This window comes from Labeo rohita, chromosome 22, assembly GCF_022985175.1.
Source record: "Labeo rohita strain BAU-BD-2019 chromosome 22, IGBB_LRoh.1.0, whole genome shotgun sequence".
NCBI lineage: Eukaryota > Metazoa > Chordata > Actinopteri > Cypriniformes > Cyprinidae > Labeo > Labeo rohita.
The window spans coordinates 9,442,315-9,466,462 of NC_066890.1; the positions used below are offsets into that span (position 1 = coordinate 9,442,315).

A 24,148-nucleotide genomic window follows, 5' to 3' on the forward strand; every position below is an offset into this window, starting at 1 on the left:
TAATATATAATTTTGAGCAGGAGTCCAGGATTCGTCAGGAAAACATTTTTAAAACACACCTACTACAAACAGAGCAATAATACGGCATTATAAAATGAAAAGGCCCGCTTTGATTTTGAATAGCGCAGACAGACACAGGTTAATTTTAAGCGGTACTAGGGGCCGTTCACATATCGTGCCTAAAAACGCGTGGAAACACTAGGCGCGCCGATTTTTCCTCCTTTCCAAAGCGCTCTGTCGCTTGTGCTCCCGTGGCGTCTGCCGTTGCTAAGCAACCATTACCCGCACTCTCAATGAAGTTTCATCAAAGGACAAACGGATTTCCAGCACTAAAAATCACTTAGCTTTGCTACTAAATTTATTTAAAAATGTACAGCTATGATCAGCTGTTTCCATGTTGGCTGAGCTTTCAATGTTGTTACTGGAAAAGAAGGAGCTAATTGGTTGAATCTTGTCACATGACCCGCGGTGCACTTGCGGCGCGCTTGCGGCACTCTGAAATGTTTTCACCTCGATGTGCGCGATGTCTGCGCGTCGTGACCGCGTCGCTTCCGTTATGAGCGTGGCTGCCCAGCCAACATTTGTATGTGGGGCCCATATGGGTATGAACTGGGCTGAAAAATGGGCCCCATATAGGATTGTCCGCGGGTTCCGTAATGGCCCCATGTTAACTGCCCACGTGGATTTCATATAGGATTGAACTTGTCACAAAGTGGGACCCAAATGGGCTACATGCACAAGACCCATCTTGGTCCCAGCTTATGCCACGCGTCTACATTTGAAATAACGAACTTGAGCGCGCAAAAGACGCGATTTGTGAATGGCCCCTTAGCAAAACAACAAAGCTACTGCTGTTCATGGAACTGTAATTACCCATTATACAGTGTGATAAACCCTGGTTCGTTGGTCCATTGGATCGGATTGCTTTCTCACTACAACCAAACCGCTCCAGTGTTCGTTTAAAAGAGTTCGTTTAACCTTGAAGAGGTGGTCTCGGTACGCTTCTTTGGTCCGCTTTTGGTGCGCACTCGAGTGCGAGTGCTACATTTACACCTGCCCAAACGAACCACACCAAGAGGGAAAACGAACTCTAGTGCGATTCAACCAAACTAAATGAGGCAGGTGTTAAAACACCCTAAAACTGAAACTGAAACGATATAAAAACAAAATAGAAAGGTGCTCACATAATAAAAACTAAACTAAAACTAACAAAATTATTAATGAAACTAATAAAAACGAAACTAAATTTTATTGGAAATTTCAAAACGATATTAAAATAAAACAAATTTAAAAAAGCAAAACTATAATAACCTTGGCTTCCAGTTACAATTAGAATAGATTTTAAAGTATTTTTACTCACTTATAAATCACTCAATGGCCTAGGACCTAAATACATTGCAGATATGCTCACTGAATATAAACCTAACAGACCACTCAGATCATTAGGATCGAGTCAGTTTGAAATACCAAGGGTTCACACAAAACAAGGGGAATCCGCTTTTAGCCATTATGCTGCCCGCAGTTGTGCTAAAACATTAGCTACATTTAAATCTAGACTCAAAACTCATTTATTTAGCTGTGCATTTACTGAATGAGCACTGTGCTACGTCCAAACTGATTGCATTATGTATAGTCATTTTCTATTTTTTACTGTCTTAAATTTATTTTATATCAATTTTTAAACCATTGAATTAATCAGTTTTTACTTTATTTTTTGTTTAATTGTTGTGATCATTGTTTTATGATTATTCTACTTCCTTTTATGTAAAGCACATGTGCTATATGAATAAACTTGCATTGCCTTGCCTACTATCATTGTGTAATGCTGTTGTCTTTTTAGTTCCTCATTAACATTAGTTGGATTGTAAATGGATGGATGTTTCCATGACTGATGGACTTCCCACTCCAGCAATGATCCAGCTCCACCTCTGCTTTATAAACCAGACAGTAACAAGAGTAGTTAGTAGTTAGTTTTACAAATGTCACATCTAGTACATGTAAAATGCTCTACCGTCTGCTGCTCTTCTTCTTTTCCTCAGGTAAGGTGTAAAGTTTGGTGTTGGATTCATTTTGAAATTTAGGATTATTATTATTATTATTATTATTATTATTATTATTATTTCATTATTAGTTCTTTTTTTTTAAATAATTGCAAAGAAGCTGCAAGTAACATAATGAATTAAAAAAAATATAAAATTTTAGGCAAAAAATAGGATTTTCTTAAAAATGCAACAAACAATTGATAAGAAGAATAAAACCATATCTTAATACAATTTTGAGTATATTAATTATAATTAATCATGTGTATATATATTTTAAACAATTATTTGTTGTTATTATTATTTAAAAATTGCCTGGTTTTGTTTCTCTTTCATAATGTAGATTTTTGGAGTAGTTTGTACAGTATTGCAAGACATTTCATATGTTTTATCATTTTATCCTGTTTGCACAGCTTGCATTCCTAATTGTTTGCTTTTCTGGGGCAATTTCCATACTGGCATTTGGATATGACAGTGCTGTGCAACCATTATGTTACTAGCTGTTATATCAACATTATATGGGGGGAAAATGTGGCAAAATGTAACAAACCTTTGGATAACATTTCTGAACTTTTATTTAACCATACATAAACTTATCACTGAAAGAAGTAATAGGTTTATGTAAGGTTTATGTATAGATAGACAGACAGATTTACACAAGCTGAGAAAGTCAAAAAGTGTTATGCTCTGCTTTCCCTAAAAAAACTTGAGTAATGTTCTATACCAAACAATATAAACTAAGCAAATGGCATGGAAATGCCATGGAAATGGAAATGTTTTTGTGTAATACATCTGTGTACACAGTGCATATATATATATATATATCCATCAGACGTATTTCTTTAAAATGAGCGTTTCCTTCCGGCAACTTTGTCTAGGTTTCTATGTAAGTACTGGTACTTCTGATTGGGCTGAGGCTGGAATTTAGTGAGTTTGAAGTAAAAGTATTTGATGGACGTATAATATGTGTCAGGAGCATTTACTCAGTTTCATTATCTCATTTTTGACCAAGATGGCTTTTAGCTGGTTTTGCATCTGAACTCTTCTATATATATATATGCAAAGTTACTATCTTGAGCTGTTTGTGATCTGTCCCACAGAAATGACTTTTGGTGTAACCTAATATATTCAAGCCAATTCTGTAATATGAAATATTATCTATATTATTTTTCCAGTGTTGGGTAGTTTTTTGTGTAACACAGCTGTTGGGTTAGTGTTTGGGTCAATCTCACTGACCGCTGAAACCATACACCCCTCCCTCTCCTTCCGACGAAATAACCCAGCGTAGGCACTTTAACTCAGCTGTTGGGTTACAGTCGGAGCGCGGGCTTTTCATTCTCCTCAGGAGGGAGTCCTCAGAGCTGCCGATTTAATGGGCTTCTTCGGTGAAATTAAGGTTTGTATACGTTTTATTCCATCTATAAAGTTTTTATTTTGCTGTAAATTATTTTATTTCACACACTGCAACATACAGACGAGATGTCAGTCAGCGAAATGCACCAACAACGGTAGCTTCTCGTAATGGAAATGCCTAGCCTTGCACAACATATACTGATTTTAATCATTATAATACTGCTTCTAATTAATTCGGATTTTAAAATATGTTCTCAAAACTCTGTACTGTTTGTTTATTGACATGTTATGAAGTCAAGTCATGTTATTTTTCAGCTAGGAGTGAAACGCGAGGCGGTGGTCGGAAGTTTGCAGTTTCCCCAGGGAACAGCAGCCCATCCCGGCTCAGATTTCAGCGACACAGCAGCACGAGATTCGCCACTATTTCAGTAAAAAAAGGATAAAAGAGAACCGTTTAATAAACTTTAAAATATTACTCTTAAATGTTATATTTTTATTTCTAAAATACTGAGAAGGGTCTGGCTGCAGACATGCTCTTGCATTATCAGACCTGCATTCTCAGACGCCTGCACTTCTGGAAGTGATGTCACTTGAAGTCTTTTATTTTTTATTCTATTTATTTATTATTTTTTTATTGAATCTCTCAACATTTTACAACAGTAGCCAGGTGGTGAAGACAAGAAAAATGAAACTAAATTACAATGTCACTCGCAATTGTCACTTGCACTCTCTGCTAACTGCGACCTCACTTGTAATCCACACAAATGGTCCGTGTTGCCAATGGAGACAAGACGCTGTGGTGGTTAAACGACTAAAACTAATTTAATAGCATAATGTACAGGGTCCTGCAAGTCATCTGTAGGAGATAGACAAGACCCACAAATCTGTGGCCACAGAACAGCAGAATATGAACACAATGCTCTCTCGTTAAGTGTTTTCCTCCCATAGAAAACCATAAATACTTATATGGCTTAATGTATTAAGATACAATAAGTGACATTAAAAATCTAATTTGATAAATAGTTTATTTATTTAACGTACTTCAAGGCACGCATATGACCATGAATACAATGGGCAAACTTTCACTTTTACTTGCCCAACAAACACTTAATGTGGCAAAACGGACTAAGATGATAAAGACCAAATTCAGTATGAACCTTATTTTTGAGAATGTACCAGCAGATATGAATGCGCAATAAGAAATGCATTAAGTGATATTAAAAAGGCCAACTCCATATAGGCAAGCACACGTGCCCAGAACGCAATGCGTTAAATAGACATTTTCCTCCCTAAGAAAATCAATATAAGTAAAACACATAATATAGCATAATGGAAAAAGATAATGATATAAAAGGGCTGTAGAGATTATTCTATATGGGAAAATGTGAATAAATGCGGCATTGTGTTTATTCTGGGCTCACCTGTAGTTGTTTTAATAATGAAGAGGAGCATATGAGTTTAGTCTATCATCTTAGTCCACATTATGCCATGTTTTGCTAAGGAAAACACTATATACATATACATTATATTAATAAACTGTATATGTCACACCCCTGTGGACTGTTTTGTTGGTTTCGCCCTTCTGTGCCCTTATATGGTCTTCCTGTTCCGTTTCTTGCTAAGTCTTTAACCCCTTTATAAGTTTGATTCAGTGCCTTGGTTCTCGTCTGTTCTTAAAGTTATGTTGGTGTGTGTTTCCCTGCTATTTGTGTGGATTCCAAGTGACGTTGCAGGTAACTGAGAGTGCAAGTGACGATTGCGAGTGACACTGAAATTTAGTTTCTTTTTTTCTTGTCTTCACCACCTGGCTACTGTTGTAAAATGTTGAGATATGAAAGTAATAATAATAAATAAATAAAATAAAATACAAATTGAAAAAGCCTTCTGGAAGCGCTGTTCTCTGGGAGTGCATGTCCAGACCCTAAAATGCTTGTTAAATAAGTTTAAATGAGTTGAAAAACTATGCTGCATAGTTCAGTTTGTCTTATATTTTTGTCCATGGGTGTTTTCACTTATTAATAAATGTTCACGTTTTGATTATTACTGTTGCCCCTAGTAATTCTGTATCTGCTTTTTCATTTCCAACCCATTTTTGGTTTATTTATTTATTTATTTTTCTGTTTTATTTTTATTTATTGTGAATATTCGAGTACAATCATAAACAATCATATAGCATATTTCAAGTTACGTACAATGCCCAGTGTAACCAAAGATTATCTTTACAATATGTGGATGTGTACGATTACACAGTATGTTTAAACTATAAGTTATACTCAGCCTTCGTTAAACTGTTTCACAGTATAACCAGAGAAATAACGTTGAAGAAAAGAAAAAGAAACTATATACATCCAGGGTGGGAACATGTGTCCTAAATCAATTCCATACAGAATAACTTCAGATGAGAGGTTATATGCATATTTGCAAATGTACATAATATATATATATATATATATATATATATATATATATATTATAACTATATATCTACATATCTTTTATTTATTTATAACAACAAAATCAGGCCTTCCTTTTGATACATATTCAACCCATTTCCTCCATTTTCCCAGGAATAAATTCTTCTTTAAATTGACCAAAAATGTGATCTTTTCCATCGTATAAATCTCTGTGGTCACATCTATCCAATTATCTAAAGTTGGTTTCTCTTGGTTTAACCATTTACGTGTAATTGCTTTCTTGCTGGCCATCAAGTATTTATCATCTGCTGTTACTATATCTGGATATACACAGCCAAAATACAACAATTTGCTTTCTAGAGGTATGTCTCTTCTAAAGATATATTCAAGAGCCTCTTGTATTTATTTCCAGTATTCTTGAATATGTAGGCATTCCCAAAATATATGATAATGGTTTGATTCATTACATTCACAATTTCGCCAACATTTTGGATAAATATTACCGTATTTGGCCGTTTGTACTGGTGTTTTAAAATATCTAATAATGTTTTTCCAACAGTATTCTTTCCAATTTAGTGAACTAGTTGATTTCCATTGAAATTTCCATATATTGGACCACTCTTCATCAGTAAAGTTTATTCCACATTCTGTCCTCCATTTCTCCTTAATATAAATTGTAGAGTGTGTTTTCATATTTTCCAACCTCTTGGATATCTGAGAAACAATATTATATCTAATACCTGATGTGTATGCCCTCTTAAGCAGGTCTGTCAATGGATTCAAATTATCTTCAGGTTTTATTTTTATTTTTTGATCATAATAATTTCTAACCTGGAGGTATTTGTAGAAGTCCTGATTTTCCTTTAGTAATTGAAAGCTTAAAATTTCACCTTTCTCAATAATGGTGCAAAAACAAGTAATTCCCTTTTTTGCCCACAATTTAAATCTGTTATCCAACTTGTTTGGGGTGAAGTCTGAATCATAAGCAACCCATTTCAAAACTGTACTGTATTCCAACAAATTGTATTCCTTTATCACTGTTGCCCAGATATTTAAAGTGAGTTTTGTCCATGGGTCTTCTATAATTTCTATATATTGTCGTAATTTGCTATCTGTTAGTATGGCTTGTTTAGGGATATTCTTTGAAATATAACTTTCCATATCCTTCCACGGAGCATGATAATGTGGGTCACACCAGTTCACCACAGTCTTAATTTGTGCTGCTATATAATAATCTTTTAGTGAAGGAAGAGCCCATCCTCCTTTATCCTTTGGCAATTGCAAAGTTTTAAAACGCACTCTGGGCTTTTTTCCTTGCCAAATGAATCGTGAAAACATTTTATCCCATTCTATGAATTGTTTTGCAGTTATTTCTACAGGTAAACATTGAAACAGATATAGAAATTTTGGTAATATGTTCATTTTAATTGCTTCAATCCTTGAGCTAAATCTGAGAAAAGGAATTAAATTCCATCTGGTTAGATCTTCTCTAATTTTTAGAGTTAATGGACGAAAATTCTTTTTTTGTATTTTTTCTATGTCTTTTGTCAGTTGGATACCTAAATATTTAAAAGATTTTGTCTGCCATTTTAATGTAAATGTATCTTTGATATTTGCAAGAGGAATATAGTTATATGAAATTACTTTTTTTTTTTTTACCAATATTTAATTTATATCCAGAAAGAGGACCAGAGTTCTGAAATTGTCATCATGAGTTGAGGTAAAGATTTGGTTGAGTCTCCAAGATAAATCAGTATGTCATCTACGTAACAGGCAATCTTATGTTCCACTCCTTTTATATTAATACCTTGGATTGGTTTATCCTGTCTGATGCTTTGTACTAAGGGTTCCAAATAGAGTGCAAATAGCTGAGGAGACCATGGGCATCCTTGCCTGGTTCCTCTCTCCAATGTAAATGACTTTGATAAATAACCATTAATTCTTATTTTTGCAGTCGGTCTATCATAAAGTGCCTGTATACTTCTAATTATAGTTTCATGAAAGCCATATCTGTGTAGAACCTTATAGAGATGTCCAGCTAACTGAGTCAAAAGCTTTCTCAGCATCTAGACTTAGAATCATTGCTTTTAATTTGTTTTTCCTAATATGATTCTTAACATATAACGTGTGTCTAATATTATCTTGTGTTTGGCGCTGACAAATGAAGCCTGACTGGTCTTGGTTTATTAGGTTGGGCATGAATTCTTCCATTCTTCTGGCTATAATCGATGTAAACAATCTGTAATCAACATTTAATACAGATAGAGGTCTATACGATCCACATTGTAGCTTATCTTTTCCTTCTTTTGGTATAATAGATATAACAGCCTCCTTCCAAGATGGCGGGGCTGTGATGGCGGAAAAAAACATAACTCACGTGTCCGACGTAGTGTGCTGTCATAGAACAAAACGAAGAGAGAAGTCAGGTCAACACATATCTAACGGTTTATAGTCCAAACAAGTGAATAATCTCCAGCCTTTTCTAGTTGTAGATGGCATAACATTAGGTAGACTCCAGTTATCTTCTATATGCCTGTAGACGATCTCTGACGTCTGTCGATCTCTGGGTCTTTTTAGCTCTTGTCTTTTGTTGTGCTGTGGTCTCCCAAGACGTGTGTTCCAGTTGTTCCATTAGTGATTCGGTCAGCAGTGTTTTCTCCACATGGAACCCTCTTTTCACCATATCCAGAAAAGCATCTTCAGCTGTGTGATAGATGTGAGTCCCGTCCTCATAGAACACATGTAGTCTTGCCAAGTATGGAGTTTGAAATCGGATCTTCCTGTCTTTCAGCGCTTTTTTCACCTCCGAATATTCCTTTCGTTTTTGAAGAACCGCAGGAGGATAATCGTGATCGAAGTAGATTTTTTGTTGGCCCACAAAGATATCTTTTTTCTCCCATGCCTTCCGGATCACTTCTTCTTTCATTTTGTACCTGAGGAATTTCACTACGATCGATCTTGGTCTCGCATTCTTCCCAGGTTTTGGTACGAGTGCCCGATGGGCTCTCTCCACATGCAGTTCTGTATCCAGAGGAAAATCCAAAGTGTCTCACAGCAGTTGTTCAACGTAGTCATTCATGGAATTTTTTTCTATGTCCTCGGGCACGTTGTATATTCTTATATTGTCACTTCTTGACCTGCCTTCTTAATCAATCTGTTTGCTTTCCAGCTGCGACTGCATCTTTATCATTTTTTTCATCGTCTCTTCCACATTTTGCACTCGCGTTTCAATTCCTTTAATACGATCTTCCGCGTGACTGATCCTTTGATTCGTCTTGTTTAATTCGATCTTGATTTCATCAAGTTGACGGTTGTTCTCTTTTCGAAAGTTTTGAATCTCTTCCAAGATTCGTTCCAGGTTGATCTGCGCACTATCCGGGTTAGCACAATTAGCATCGTGTGCTAACGCATGTGCTGCGCCGGCGCCTCCTTGCTGTCTACCTTCAATTTCCAAGGCGTCTGTGTTAGTTTTTCTGCTCTTCTCTCTTGTTTCCATTGTTATCCCACTATCACAGACTGCTTTAACTAAAGTTTTTATTTGTTCTCAAGGTTTAGGAGATCTGTTAGTTGAATCGTCAGAGGGGACGATGAGCTATGCTGCCATTCTCTCAGTCACCAGAACCCGAAGCCCATTTTGGTTAATTTTAAGCCAGAGGTAGTAATTTAAATTCAAAATTTGAGTTAATTAAAACAACCCAGAATGTTGGGTCAAAGATTTAACCCAACTGGCTAGGTTAAAATACCTGTTGGGTTTGTCCATATTTGACCCAGCATTGTGTTACCAAAATAACCCAAGTTGGGTTGTTTTAACCCAGCGTTTTTTAAGAGTGTAGAAACAGACAATGGGCCTTTTTCATGGTCCACGTTCGAAAACCGGAAACGTCGAGTAGTTGTGTAAAATAACTTCCGCTGTAGCCAGTATGAATGGCAATGCCCATATAACGTGGGGAGGGAGACGAGAGGCGAGCGGATCCATTCGCAAGCTTTTATTACTGTCAGACAAAAACATGGTGAAAACAGGCAGGGACGAAACAATAGCAAACAGGTACGTTGGGGCGAGGCACAAGAATAGTCTGTGAAGCAAGCGTGGGCTGAAGATCGGTGAGCGTAATCCAGGGGGAAAAAGTGAAGGGGAGATCCATGAAACAAGCGAGTAGTCCAAAGGCAGGGGGCGAGTCAGACGAAACGAGAAGACCAGGCGAGAAAGCTAAACACAGGGAACTCTGGAACTAGGGAACACAGAAGATACGCGAAACAGCAATAGAAAACCACAATACTCGGTCAGTCACAGGGGAAAGTCCGGGGCTTATACAGGGCGTCTGATTGGCTACAGGTGTTCGTGCAATCAGCGCGATGGGTGATGGGAAGTTGATCGCTGTTCCTCCAGTGTTTGTTTATGTTGTATTTCCTCAGCTAGCCGGTCCTTGCATGAGCGCGCTGTATGCCTGCAGCGCAGTTAAGATTTTATTAATTGTTGTGAACTGGACTGGCCAGCCGAGTGTTTTATTTTTTTCTATTTTTTCTATTTTTTCTATTTTTGTTTTTTTCTTTCTTTGTTTGTATATCACTTCCCAGCCTCATGTTACCAGCCAACTTTTGTACTCTCTATACATGTAGATACTTTAAAACACGTGACTATTTATTTGCATGAGGGTTATGTTGGCAGTGAAATTAACCATTGATTTTGAGTGCCTTTTTTTGAGTGAGGTGTGTCTTACATGTAATAGGAAGTGGAGGGTGTTTATGTAATTTATTTCCTTTTTTTCTTTTTGATTACTTTGTGTGGAGAAGCCTGGATTGTAGTGGGCTTTACAGAGGGTGGGCTGGCTAACAATATCCTTTATTTTGAGGGGGAATGAGTTTTTGTTATTTGATGTATGTTGATTATATTTATTTTGTCATATTTGCTTATTTGTAAAAAATAAATTCTATTTTTGTGACATAAGTTGATGATTACTAGTTTTCTGTGGTCACCCCTTGCTTGAAGAAAGAGTTCTTGGGGTTACATAATGCTAACATTATTTCTGTTCAATTTGTACAGTCTATTCATGGTTAATGTTTTATGAGATAAGCTTGTCCGATTTTGTTACTCTTTAATCTGATGTGTTGTTTGTACTTATTGATTTCACTTTTGATGTGAAAGAACCTTTACAGCCGCCAAAAATATAACTTTTGGGCTTATGGGACAAAAGGTTATGCAAAAGTAATGTAATGCATTACTTTCCATAAAAAGTAACTAAAAAGCACAATTAGTTACTTTTTATGGAGTAACGCAATATTGTAATGGATTACTTTTCCAAACACTTCTCATATAACTGGATCATGTTGAAATTAATCGCTACATATTGTTGGCACTGTGAATGTGGCTTTATTTAGACTTTCCTAAAATGTTGGTTCTTGGCTAACATATAAGTTGTCATGTTAGACCAGATTTAGCAAGACTAAAGGCTAGTGATCACAATTGGATACTTTTAACTGATGTTTTGTCTCTGTCAACAGCCAAAAACACAAACGACAACATCACAACAATCAGCCCTTTCCACACAACAACGACCGAACCTAACAGCATCACAAAAATCAGCCCCCTTCACACAACAGAGACCACACCAAACAACATTACAACAATCAGCCCCCTTCACACAACAGCGACCGTACAGAGTCTGGTGTGTCAAAATGGGGGTACCTTACAACAAGAGCAATGCATCTGCAATGAAAGTTGGACTGGAGCTGTCTGCAACATTTGTAAAAACCCACTGAAAATATTGCATGATATATAGACTGAATAATTTTATAAAATGTTTCAAAGTTACTAAATGCCTTGTTTTTTTACAGCAAATTTTTGCTCTGGACAAAAGCCCACAACAAATAGCAAATTCACCTTTCCAAAAACTGTCTTAGGCCAGTTTGCTTCCTCTGCTGAGCGATGTCCACCAGAAACAACAAATGGTACTGAAATCTCTCTACTAGTTTCCTTTTTATAACAATACACTCAAAGTATGAATGTACTTGCCATATCTTGTCATTTAACTAATATTTATTTATTTGTTTGTGTATTTATTTCCAGCTGGCATGCACCAGGCTTCAGCCCTCTGTAACAGAAATACTCATTTATTTGATCCTCCAAATATTATTAATTGTAGTTTGACACTGGACAACATTAATACACAGGTATGTAATATTATGCCTAATGACTGTAATATTTAGTCATATAAATCTTACTTATCTTACATTTTCCTCAGCGGAATACAGAAACAGTCTGATTTCATAACAGATCCGCCCCGCCCCCCCTTTTTTTTTTCTTTTCTTTTTAATTATATCAAGGTTTCTGGAGCTACTGTGGAAGTAAAACGGAATTTATCCTTCAGTACCCAGATCCTCACATCCATACCAGAATGGCTAACACCCCACAACATCACAAATGCAGCTCAAATAGCCAAAGCCCTGCTCTCTGACCAACATATTACGGTAATAAACCTTAAAGAAATATTAACATTTAAAGTTACTTGTCATTTTCCCCATTTTCCCCCATTTTTTTAGGGCCCGAGCACTGGAAAACTCATGCTCGAAAATTCATGAAACTTTGCACACATGCCAAAACTGATGAAAATTTACATTTGAAATGGCTTGATAGTGCCTCCTATAAAATTGTAACGAAATGCTCCTCGAGCAATGTTTTACATACATGTACGAAATTTGATAGACACACGTAACACACCAATACCTCCAAAAAAAAAGTCTCCCAGTACGAAGTCCGAAACCCAACAGGAAGTTTGTTACTTTGAATTTTCAATGCAAGTTTTGTGCCTTTTTTGCCATTTTCAGGCATTGTATATAAACAAACTCCTCCTAGAGATTTAACAGATCAACACCAAATTTGGGCAGTCTAAAGCCCTTTGTGACATTAAATTGTGAAGATCTTGAGTTTTCGTTGAAGGGTGTGTCTGCGGTGAACTGACAAACTTTGATGATTCGCCACGAAAAAGGAAGTTGTTATAATTCAGGCATACTGTACAGTGTCCGATCTACACCAAAATTCACATATGAAAACATATAAATGACTTTAACATTCTTTCTATATTTACCAGTTTAAATGCATATTTCCCACTGTTTGCTGTTTTCCTAAACCCTAAACATTTCAGATGTTGTTAAATCCATTATGATTAACTTGGTCTCATAAAACCAGAGTATGGATTACTAAGAAGTCTATATATATATGTGATGCGATCTAGGAAAACCCAACACATGGTGAAATTTAACCTTTTTTGGGTTTTGATACCATATGAAAGCTGGGTTCAAGCCCTTTCCAAAACTTTTTAGTTTGTCAATAGCTTGAACGTAGCCAGAGTTATGGCTATCTTAATTTGGCTGATAGCAAAGATTTTCAGGTATGGAATTTTGAGAAAAAACAGGTTTAAAGAGAGACGCATGTCCTGATTTTGCTGGGTTAGATGTGTTCCTGGGCTAGCATATTTTGTTGACCCTGGTCAACAAAGATGTTGATCCAGGAACATGTCGTACTTGGTCAAATCACTGCAAAGTGGGACGGCTTTCACTTAGCGGGTTTAAAAAGTTAACTGTTTTGTGGTGTTACGGGAAAGCATCTCTGCAGTGCGTTCTTAACATAAGAGAAAGACAGTCATGTCTGCTTGCTGCAAATAATCGCTGTTTTTCTGCTCTAAACAAGTGAATTTCACCGAGATATTTTCAGAGATGATAGACAAGATGTTATAGAATAGTAATTTAATGAAAACCTAATTTTGACAAAAAATTGACATTCGACCTATTTTTTGATTTTCCTGTAAACGTCCCAGCACAACATCCCACGGGTTTTCCCAGATCGCATGATACATTTTGTAATGTGTGATGTGAGATGAAAAGGTGTTTTCATCATTTTTTCTGGCCCTGAAACATTTAATTGCTATTTCTATAAAATAGAAATAATAAATAAAATAAATAAAAATCAATCAATAATTATCAATAAATAAATAAAATCACTGATCATTACCACTGGTGGATCTGATTATTACCTTGGACCTTGTTACAAGTACATTGTTTTTGAAATTCTGTGTTTCTTTTGGCATATTTCCCCCCTTAATGATTTGTCATTCCTCTTCCAAGTTTTCTTCCAAATGTTTTGCTTCAACACTCACTAGCCAGTCAGAAAATTGCCTTTAACGTGCACCAGAACAAAAAAAAAAAAAAAAATAAAAAATAAAAATAAAAAATAAATAATTGTTTTATTTTGTAACTTTTAGGAGGGCAAAGAGAAACTGCTGGGTTGTTAAGTTTCAGAGTGGGTGTACTCATTATTAGAGTCCATTTTTAAATTTAAATGATCAGGCTAAAAATATAGCAAGTAACTTTTATTTATTTCTTGTTCATGTCTTTTCCATTCTCTCTTCACTCTTGTATAAATACTTATTTTTCATAATTTGCATGTTGTCACTTCCATCTACAGTGGAAACATTGCATTTCAGTGTCAAATCTTTCAAACTTCACATGAAATAGACGGATATACTATACACATACCTACTAAAATTTGACTAATTTGACTATACTGTTGACAGATATACTAATTTGACTAATCCAGGTTTAGCACAGAATGCTACTCACAATCTCATGTAATACTGAATACTAGAAATGTCATGAGAAGTTGTTTTTTTTTCTTTGTTGTGCAGGATATTGCAGTATCAGCAGTCACTACAGTCAGTCAGCTCCTGAACGCAAGTCGTGAGATATTCTCTTCTGTCAACAATACTGCAATTTCTGAGTAACAAAACTTTTCACACTCACTGCCACTGACATGCAGTTCCATCTTACAGTATATGCAAAGTATATGTACAGTATATGCACTCTATTTTTGTCTGACTTTGGATTGTTTGTTCAGACTAACAAAGACTCTACAGGAAGTGTCTCTGCGTGAGGAACCAAATCCATTGTTGGTGCAACCGAATATTGCAGTGCAGTCACTGAAGGGGCAGGCCAATTCAACAAAGCCGATCCTACAAGTGCAATTAATTGCTTTTAAAGGCAAGTGTTTGAAGTGTCCACAATAATATTCAACAGCACAACAGTTTTCAACATTTATAATAATCAGAAATGTGTGACGCTAAAGACTGGAGTAATAATGCTGAAAATTCAACTTTGCGTCACAGGAATAAAGTACACTTTAATACAGGTGCATCTCAATAAATTAGAATTTTGTGGAAAAGTTCATTCATTTCAGTAATTCAACTGAAATTGTGAAACTTGTGTATTAAATAAATTCCATGCACACAGACTGAAGTAGTTTAAGTCTTTGGTTTTTTAATTGTGATGATTTTGGCTCACATTTAACAAAAACCCACCAATTCATCTCAACAAATTAGAATACTTCATAAGACCAATAAAAAAAACTTGGTAGGGGCTTGGTAGGGGCTCCTTTTGCTTTAATTACTGCCTCAATTCAGCGTGGCATGGAGGTGATCAGTCTGTGGCACTGCTGAGGTGGTGTGGAAGCCCAGATTTCTTTGACAGTGGCCTTCAGCTCATCTGCATTTTTTGGTCTCTTGTTTCTCATTTTCCTCTTGACAGTACCCTATAGATTCTCTATGGGGTTCAGGTCTGGTGAGTTTGCTGGCCAGTCAAGCACACCAACACCATGGTCATTTAACCAACTTTTGGTGCTTTTGGCAGTGTGGGCAGGTGCCAAATCCTGCTGGAAAATGAAATCAGCATCTTTAAAAAGCTGGTCAGCAGAAGGAAGCATGAAGTTCTCTAAAATTTCTTGGTAAACGGGTGCAGTGACTTTGGTTTTCAAAAAACACAGTGGACCTTAACAAGAGGAATACAACAACTGTAGCCGAATTCCTTGACACGTGTGGTGGCTCTTGATGTCTTGACCCCAGCCTCAGTCCATTCCTTGTGAAGTTCACCCAAATTGTTGAATCGATTTTGCTTGACAAGCCTCTCAAGGCTGCGGTTCTCTCGTTTGGTTGTGCATCTTTTTCTTCCACACTTTTTCCTTCCACTCAACTTTCTTTTATCATGCTTGGATACAGCACTCTGTGAACAGCCAGCTTTTTTGGCAATGAATGTTTGTGGCTTATCCTCCTTGTGAAGGGTATCAATGATTGTCTTCTGGACAACTGTCAGATCAGCAGTCTTCCCCATGATTGTGTAGCCTAGTGAACCAAACTGAGAGACCATTTTGAAGGCTCAGGAAACCTTTGCAGGTGTTGATTAGCTGACTGGCATGTCACCATATTCTAATTTGTTAAGATAGTGAATTGGTGGGTTTTTGTTAAATGTGAGCCAAAATCATCACAATTAAAAGAACCAAAGACTTAAACTCCTTCACTCTTGTGTGCACTGAATTTTCACAATTTGAGTTAAATTACTGAAATAAATGAAAGAACTTTTCCACGACATTCTAATTTATTTAGATGCACCTGTATATATTTAAATAGAAAACATCTATGTTAAATTGTAATAAATTTAAAATCAGTAGTGTGCTGTAATGTAAGTTAAATATCATTTTGGACTGTTGGCGTGTTTCTAAAAGACTTATTTATCTTAATTTTTCCAGGGCAGAGTGATAACTTTTCAACTGACAGAATAAAACTGTATACAACTAAGGCTGAGATTAACCAAACAGGAGTTGACTTTCAAATAAATATCACATTCAGCAAAGGTAAAGCTGGATTCTTCATAACTCTACTTCTCCTCTTGTTGTACATTGTAATTATTCTACTCATTGTTTGAATTATTCAGATTATGAAATTATCTGTTTAGAGTGATCATTGTAAAAGTAATCTCACTCTTTCTGTAGGTTTTAATAAAACTATTGGCTTTGTCCTCTATGATAACGATCAGTTCTTCCAGTCAAAAAGCTTTAAACCTTCTCTGGATACCAAGAGAAGAGTGATATCTGCTAATCTTGAAGAAAATCCTGAAAATGTTCACTTTACAATCACACCATCGGTGAGTCCAACATTACACTTCCCTCTTGGCACAAAAAGTATGCAGTCTGAAATGTGAATAGCATTAAATAAAAATAAAAAACTTAAAAAAATAAAAACTTTTGTGTAATTGAAAGATTCCATTGAAGTTGAAGAACCATCAATGCCAATAAAGAACCTTTATTTTTAAAGGGGTCATGAAATGGAGAATCAAAATGTTCTTGATAAGTTGTGTTCTTGGCAAGTTTAAGAACTGAAAACTCACTACCCAGTTTAAAATATGAACACCCAGATTAGAATAAGACACCCCTTAACGTCTGTCATCGACGTATGTAATCAAGGAGGTGTGTTCTGAACAGCTCATGTTTGTCCAGAGCGATATACTGTTATATGTCGAGTAAGAACATCAAACTTGTTCTGTCAAAGGATGTAAAGAAACTGCACCTCCAAACACTTTGCATACCCTTCCTAAAGAGCATTAGAAATGCATGGCTGCAATGACTAATGACTACCCTCGGGAGAAATCGCGTTCGAACCCCCCTCTCCTTCCTCGGGCCCTTACCTAACTCCCGTTATGGCACCCCTGATTTGTGGAGTGGATGCTGGTGAATAATGATTCTCCATTCACCAACGGCCTAGCCGAGGACCACACCAACCCCACTTCTCCACCGACGACCTGAGCCTGCTGGATGAACGAGCCAGTAATAAGGACTGAGCCAACCATCATCCTGGACAGACCAGGTGTGTGAGTTATCAACATTGTGGATTGTCAAGGGAGTATTATTGGAGTTTGAAAGGATGGAAGGAAGCCACATCCACTGTCACTGAATGTGATGGACAAGGCTTTTGGAGGATATTTGGAGGAACTTAATCTTAACCCGTGTAAGGGTCTGAAGCTATGGAGAAGCTATGCAGAACATTGGAAGAAACTAGGAAGAAGCTTCAGACCCTTACATGAGTTAAGATTCTTGAAGACCAACAAGCATGAATAAATTCTTCTCCCCACAAGAACTCTGGTCAAGCTTACTTACTTTATGTATTAGAGAAATATAATACATTGGCGAGCCACCCAAACTGCTGCTCAGCCAAATACAGCAAAATCTAACATGGTTTAGGGAGGTAATACCCAGTGTTCCTGTATCTCCAGTGTCTCTTCAGTGTTTCCCATGGCTCCTCTAACAGCCAGCTCCTTGGTCTGCCTCCGTTGGTATCCTTTACCCCTCTGCATCACTTACCCCTCCGTTGGTATCCTTTACCCCTGGAAAGTGCCAATGTCCTGCAGAGTTTAGCTCCAACCCTGAAAAAAACTCACCTGCCTGTAATCCTAGTAATTCTGAAGACCTTGATTAGCTTGTTCAGGTGTGTTTGGTTAGGATTGGAGATAAACTCTGAACAGTGGCCCTCCCTCCTCAGTTGAACCATTTTGTATGGCACGAGGATGCACCTTTCCAGGAGGGAGCATACTGTAATGTTTATGCTGTGTCTGTGTTTCATTGTGTGACTTAGTTTCAGTCTGTTTAATAAGTGTAATAAAGTTAGCCAGTCACAGCAGTGGGCGTTTACTTCTGTTTCTGCAAAAGATAATGCCCCTTTCAATTCCCTTTTTGTTCCATGAAGATGGAAAATTATAATGTTTACAAACATTTTGGTGTAGAAAAGCTTTTAAACTTTATAAACTAACCTTGAGAAACAAAACAAACAAAAAAAAAAAAAAAAAAAAAAAAAAAAAAAAAAAACATTTGAAACTACATTTCATGACCCCTTTAAGAGTGTACAGAACTATACTGTGATGTTCCTCATTATCAGATACATTGACAGAGGTTGGTACAAGTATGGTGTTGATAAGTTAACACACTGTTGAACTCTTAGGCTGATTCCACAATGTCTCTCAACGACTTTGCATGTGTGTTTTGGAGTTACTCTGAAAATGACTGGATCACAGACGGTTGCACCAAAACTGTGAACTCCTCAGGAAGTGCAGGTTGCAGCTGTAAAAATCAGCAAAAAGCAAACTTTGCTATTCTGATGGTAAGCTATATTTGCGTCAGTTTGTAAATAACATTTATATTTAAGTTGAATGGATCAGTAGAGTTTATGATGCTGTGAATTAAAGTCCACTACCACTAGAATTTAATGCAGGTGTCATTTTCTGCAGGCATTTGATATCAACTATAACTATTCTAAAGCTTTGCATTGGATCAGCATCATTGGCTGTGCTCTGTCTGTGTTGGGACTGTGTGCCACAGCATTGTACCAAATCAGAACCAGGTAAAAGTTTACACCATTTGCATACAGCTTTCTGCAGTGGTAAAACAGTTTTTATATATTCAAACACATACAACAGGAAGTCAAGAGGAGGCAGTCCTACTCTGCTAGTGGTGAACATCTGCTTAAGCATGACGGTTTTCTACCTTCTCTTCGTCTTTGGCATAAACAACCCTGTCAAACATATGAATGTAACAAGGGTGTCTGGGGAGAATATAGTTCCTGAGTCTGACCACCACAAGTACCGAGATGAGGGACCCTGTACAGCATTTACAGCTCTGCTTCAGTATTTCCTGTTGGCTACGTTCACTTGGAACACTCTGTACGGCATTAATGTGTACATGCTCTTCCACGGCCCAGTATCTGGAACACCTCGATGGTTTCCAAAAGTCTGCATGGCTGTTGGATGGGGTAGGAGACATTGAACATGCACAAAACACTGATGTAATTTATGACCAACGACGTACTGGTAAATTTGGGCAATACATTTGGGTTTAAGCAATATATAGTTAAATGTACTATGTCTTTTGTCTTTTCCTTTTATATTTCCACAGCATGAAGGTCATACGAATTTATGAATGAACCGCTTGTTTTAAAATCTTACTGGACTTGAATTTTTAGTCATTTTTATATACAGTAGTCTTGAAATGTAGATATCCCAATTTGTATTGTTATCAACCAACATTTTAAAGAATATTGCTTAGTTCACCCACCCCTACATCCTGGGTATTAATTGCACAATAAACATATGACTAAACCTTAACCATGAAACAATGTCTCCAATATGCAATGCCATCAGTGTCTATAAAGCCTTTTCTTTTTAGGTTTGCCTGCTGTTATTGTCAGTATCTCATTGGGTTCCACTTACCGTGTGGATGAGCCTTTGGGTTATCGACAAGAAGAGTTGTAAGTAACAAATAGTTGTAACTTTTAACCTCACTATTTTATTTCATTATTACACTGATTTTTGGAAATGTTGGTTTAGCTGGCACTCTGTTTTTGCTACAGTTGCTGGCTGGCTTCAGTGGACCACAAACAAACATTCAGTACAAAGAAACCCATGCTTTGGGGATTCGTACTCCCTTCACTGATCATGCTGATCTCAAGCACAGCAATACTGCTGTACTTCTCGTACAACATTTGCAAGACCGACCCAAACTTAAACACGTAAGTGCCAGAAAATGTTATCAGTTGTCAACCAAAGTGGATTTATGAGAATATATTCCACCAATAACACACTGTTGCTCTGTAGATCACGTAAAACTCCTTTGAAGATGAAGATTTTCAGTAGCTTTTCTCTGGCAGTGATACTCGGCTTGTCTTGGCTCATAGGCTACATTTTGCTCATCACCCACGAAGAAACTCTCAAATTAATTCTCAGTTTTGTTTTCTGTCTTCTAAACACAACACAGGTGAGTTAATGCACATTGCATAAAAATGCACAAAAAGCTGATAATGGACTATGAATGAAATTGTCAGTGCTTCTGTATTCATTACAAGTTTTCCATTTCCATTTCCAAAGGGTGTTCAGATATTCATTTTATTCACTTTGAAGCCTTTTTTAAACTCAAATCCAGCTATTCTCAACTCTCTGCATGCACCAGAAATAGGCCTTCACAAGAAATCATTATATTTATGGAAAAATAACAAGCAAGAAAGCATAGAAAGCATAGAAAGCTACATATCCTCAGATCACTGACAGCACAAGGTAATAATAATAATACATATATCACAATGTCTAAACAAATACTATATACAAACCACCTTCTAAAAACTCTGCTTTTTATACAGTAGCCGGTGTAGATCGTTGGTGAGAGTGTGGCCTTCACCTCAGCAGTGATGAAGACAAGGAGGAATATCAGCTTGAGTCAGATCATTTAAGAACGCTCTTGGTGTTTGTACAACTGTATCCAGATTCAGTGTTGAGTTGGCAGCTCAATTTTATATTCTATGCCCATGTCATTAGGAACTTCTTGGGCTTTGTTCACACTCTCACAAATCTGATTTGGTTTTAATTTTCACTCTTTAGGACCAACTATCGACACATCTTTCAGGTTATGCAATGTGACCTGCTTATTCCAAAAGTATTAGTACTAAATAATTTGAGGAATAGTTCACCCAAAAATTGTCCAAACCTGTTGTGATTGGCACAGTGAGGAGTACTTGAGCAAGTTAGCGAGCACTACCATCTATGTTGCCAAGTCGACCCCAGTAACGTCATATTTAGCCCCTGGACTGCAAATTTACCATGGGAACCCCGACAAAAAGTGTATATTTTACACCCCTGAATGGGATTTTTAATGGGGGACACCCCTCAAAACGCAATCGGGCTAGTTTTGAGTAGCAATCAGGTGTGTTTTGCTGTGAAAACCTGGCAACCTTGATGCACCTTTACATAAAACAATAATATAGTGCTCCAATCCGTTCTTAAAATATTGACATAAAAACATTTTGTTTAACACTTATACAAACAAATCGTGCCCACAGCTAAAGTTCAGCTGCAAAACTGTAAAAACATAACCGAAGAATAATAGTAGATACGTTAGCCGAGTGCTATTGTGACTAGCTGATGAAGCGACACAGTTTGTAAAGCAAAATATGTCTAAGTTACATTCTTTATTATTACACAAATTAATTGGAACAATGACAGTCTACATTATGGTGTGTTCACACCAAACGCGAAGGGAATATGTGCATCGCGTCACTCGCTCTAGATTACTCACGGTTGTGGTTCAGAGATGCTTGTTAGTCAAAATATTGATTCTTCTCCTCATCAACTTTCGGCAATGAAAACAAAAACTTGCTTTCACAGCGCAGAACACAGCGTCTTCTCGACATGATGTAAACACACTGATTAGCGAAAGTGTTTGTGGGCAGGTCAGACTGTTTGAGTCGACTCCTTCTTTGCACTTTTTTGATTAACAACTTTACAGACTCTTTACATTGAAGAATAGCTATGTTACAAACTGCAAAAAATATATATTTTATAAAAAATATGACCTGCTCTTTAAGGTGTTTTAACTCTGAACTGTCACTTCGGAAACAAAATATCATTCTATAATCAATAATAGCGCTTACTCCAGTAAAATGTCCATCCGCTATCGTCCTCTTACTTCAAAATCCACTGGCATGTTTGTTTAGAACTGTTCTGGACTTTTTCGCTTGCAAACAGGGCCTAATCTGTGAAAACTTCTCTTCTAATTAGAAGATTAATTTAATATTAAGATTAGAAGATAATTTAGAAGTTAAAAACATCTTAATTATTGGGTTTTTTTTAACAAACACAAAGCTTTTTACTTCACAAGATGTTAACTGATAGGCTGGAGCTGTGTAGATTACTGTTGTGGATCAACTATATGGATTCTGATGGCACCCGTTCAGTACAGAGGATCCAGTGGTGAGCAAGTGCTAACACTACATTTCTCCTAATCTATTCGGATGAGGAGACAAACTCATCTACATCTTGCATGGCCTGACAATGAGTTAAATTGAGATGGATATGCCTGATTTTCGCTGCCTGTCCAAACAGGCTTGACACGTCAGGTTTGGCACAGCAAGTGCATTGTCAGCCGCCAGTTTTTGCCTTGTCTGATTGATGTGCTCTATTGTAAAATAATATAAATGTATCGTAAACACACCAATCTTTAGAGTTTGACTCAATACTTTTTTACTAATTAACTGTTGACATATGTTAAACATTGATGAAATGACATGTAGACTGTTGGGTCTGAATTTATTTTCATCCTATGTCTGGATTTATAAATTTGGAAATTAATGACTCAGATCTTCATAATCCTGTGTTATCTTGTGTTCTCTGTTTAGTAACCATGGTGATTTTAAGTTCATGGGATCTTGGTAGAGTTTCTGTAATAGTCAGGAGAGCATCTCCACCAGGGGGAACCATTTTCAAGAAAATACATTTGTGATACCTAGAAGATGCATAAACTGTAATTCATTGTAATTTGCATTCAATACATACCTGTACATTGGATATGTATTTCCTCTTTTTATTCTGTTTTGATTCAAATCAGTATCTGACACTGATCAGCTTTGCACTGAGGACAGACAATAAACAAACTAATATAAACTGCAGGTCCAGCGAAATCCAGAATCTGTTTAGTTCAAGTTCAAGTTGAATTTATTTGTATAGCACATTTACAACAGCCTTCAGGCTGACCAAAGTGCTTCACAGAAAAGCATAATCATAAAACATACCCCAAAAATAATACACACAAAAATAAAACAACCCGTTTAACACAACTGTATAACAGAATTAATACACTAAAGAGAAAAAATAAGTTTTGAGCAAGGACTTAAAAGAAGACAGAGAAGGTGCCATTCTAATCTCTAAAGGCAAGATATTCCAAAGTTGAGGCCCTGCTACCGCAAATGCCCGTGCCCCTCTACGCTTGAGCCTCACATGTGGGACTACTAATAGAGCCTGGTCACAATATCTTAGTGTTCTAGAAGGAGAGTAAAGATGAAGAAGAGAGGTACGCTGGTGCTAGGTTATGTAGAGATTTATAGACAAAAAGAAGGATTTTAAAATGAATTCTCTGAGAGACTGGCAGCCAGTGTAGATCTTTCAGAATCGGAGTGATGTGTTCATGTTTACGACATTTACGAAGAAGTCTTGCTGCAGCATTTTGTACAAGCTGTAGGCGAGCAATTTGAGATTTGGAAATACCGCAATATAAAGAATTGCAGTAATCTAGACGAGACGTAACGAATGCATGAACAGCCATTTCTAAAGTTTTGGGGGTGAGAAAGTGTTTCACTTTAGCAAGTAGTCAAAGCTGATAGAAGCTGGATCCAATAACGGCGGCGATATGTTTATCAAATTTTAAGTGCTGGTCAATGAGGACACCAAGGTTGCGCACCTGCGATGAGCTAAAGACAGATAAACTGTCCAGGTCAGGGCTAAAACTCTGAGAGTTCTCATTAGGACCAAAAACAATTACCTCGGTCTTGTCTTCATTTAGGAAGAGAAAGTTTTGAGCTAGCCATGATTTAACCTCCTCTAGACACTGCAAAAGATTAGTGATAGCAGTAGCATTGTTTCTTTTAATGGGAAGATAAATTTGAGTATCATCTGCATAGAAATGAAAAGATACACCATGTTTCCGTAAAATAGAGC

The 24,148-nt window shown here is 36.8% G+C and overlaps 1 protein-coding gene across 2 annotated transcripts; it reads left to right on the forward strand.

The window, feature by feature from the left end:
- Positions 1 to 1,909: 1,909 nt before the first annotated feature.
- On the forward strand, positions 1,910 to 23,051 carry LOC127153944 (adhesion G-protein coupled receptor G7-like). Of its 2 annotated transcripts, none has more exons than XM_051095263.1 (17): positions 1,910 to 2,039; positions 11,306 to 11,548; positions 11,639 to 11,752; positions 11,871 to 11,974; positions 12,128 to 12,271; positions 14,485 to 14,576; positions 14,694 to 14,836; positions 16,374 to 16,478; positions 16,617 to 16,768; positions 18,616 to 18,774; positions 18,902 to 19,014; positions 19,091 to 19,422; positions 19,836 to 19,917; positions 20,020 to 20,178; positions 20,264 to 20,423; positions 20,534 to 20,719; positions 20,803 to 23,051. In XM_051095263.1, exons 1-16 carry the CDS (start codon positions 2,003 to 2,005, stop codon positions 20,708 to 20,710), a joined length of 2,316 nt encoding a protein of 771 aa, XP_050951220.1. In that variant the 5' UTR covers positions 1,910 to 2,002; the 3' UTR covers positions 20,711 to 20,719; positions 20,803 to 23,051. The 2 variants fall into 2 exon arrangements, with proteins under 2 accessions (XP_050951220.1, XP_050951221.1); XM_051095264.1 differs by having other exon boundaries at positions 20,806 to 23,051.
- Positions 23,052 to 24,148: the final 1,097 nt, after the last annotated feature.

Bases quoted from the DNA above. Each gene is read 5' to 3' on its own strand.
- LOC127153944 (XM_051095263.1), top strand. From the start codon at position 2,003: ATGCTCTACCGTCTGCTGCTCTTCTTCTTTTCCTCAG. The intron at 16,479-16,616 runs GTAAAGCTGGAT...CTCTTTCTGTAG, and splicing joins AAATATCACATTCAGCAAAG to GTTTTAATAAAACTATTGGC. The intron at 20,424-20,533 runs GTGAGTTAATGC...CCATTTCCAAAG, and splicing joins GTCTTCTAAACACAACACAG to GGTGTTCAGATATTCATTTT.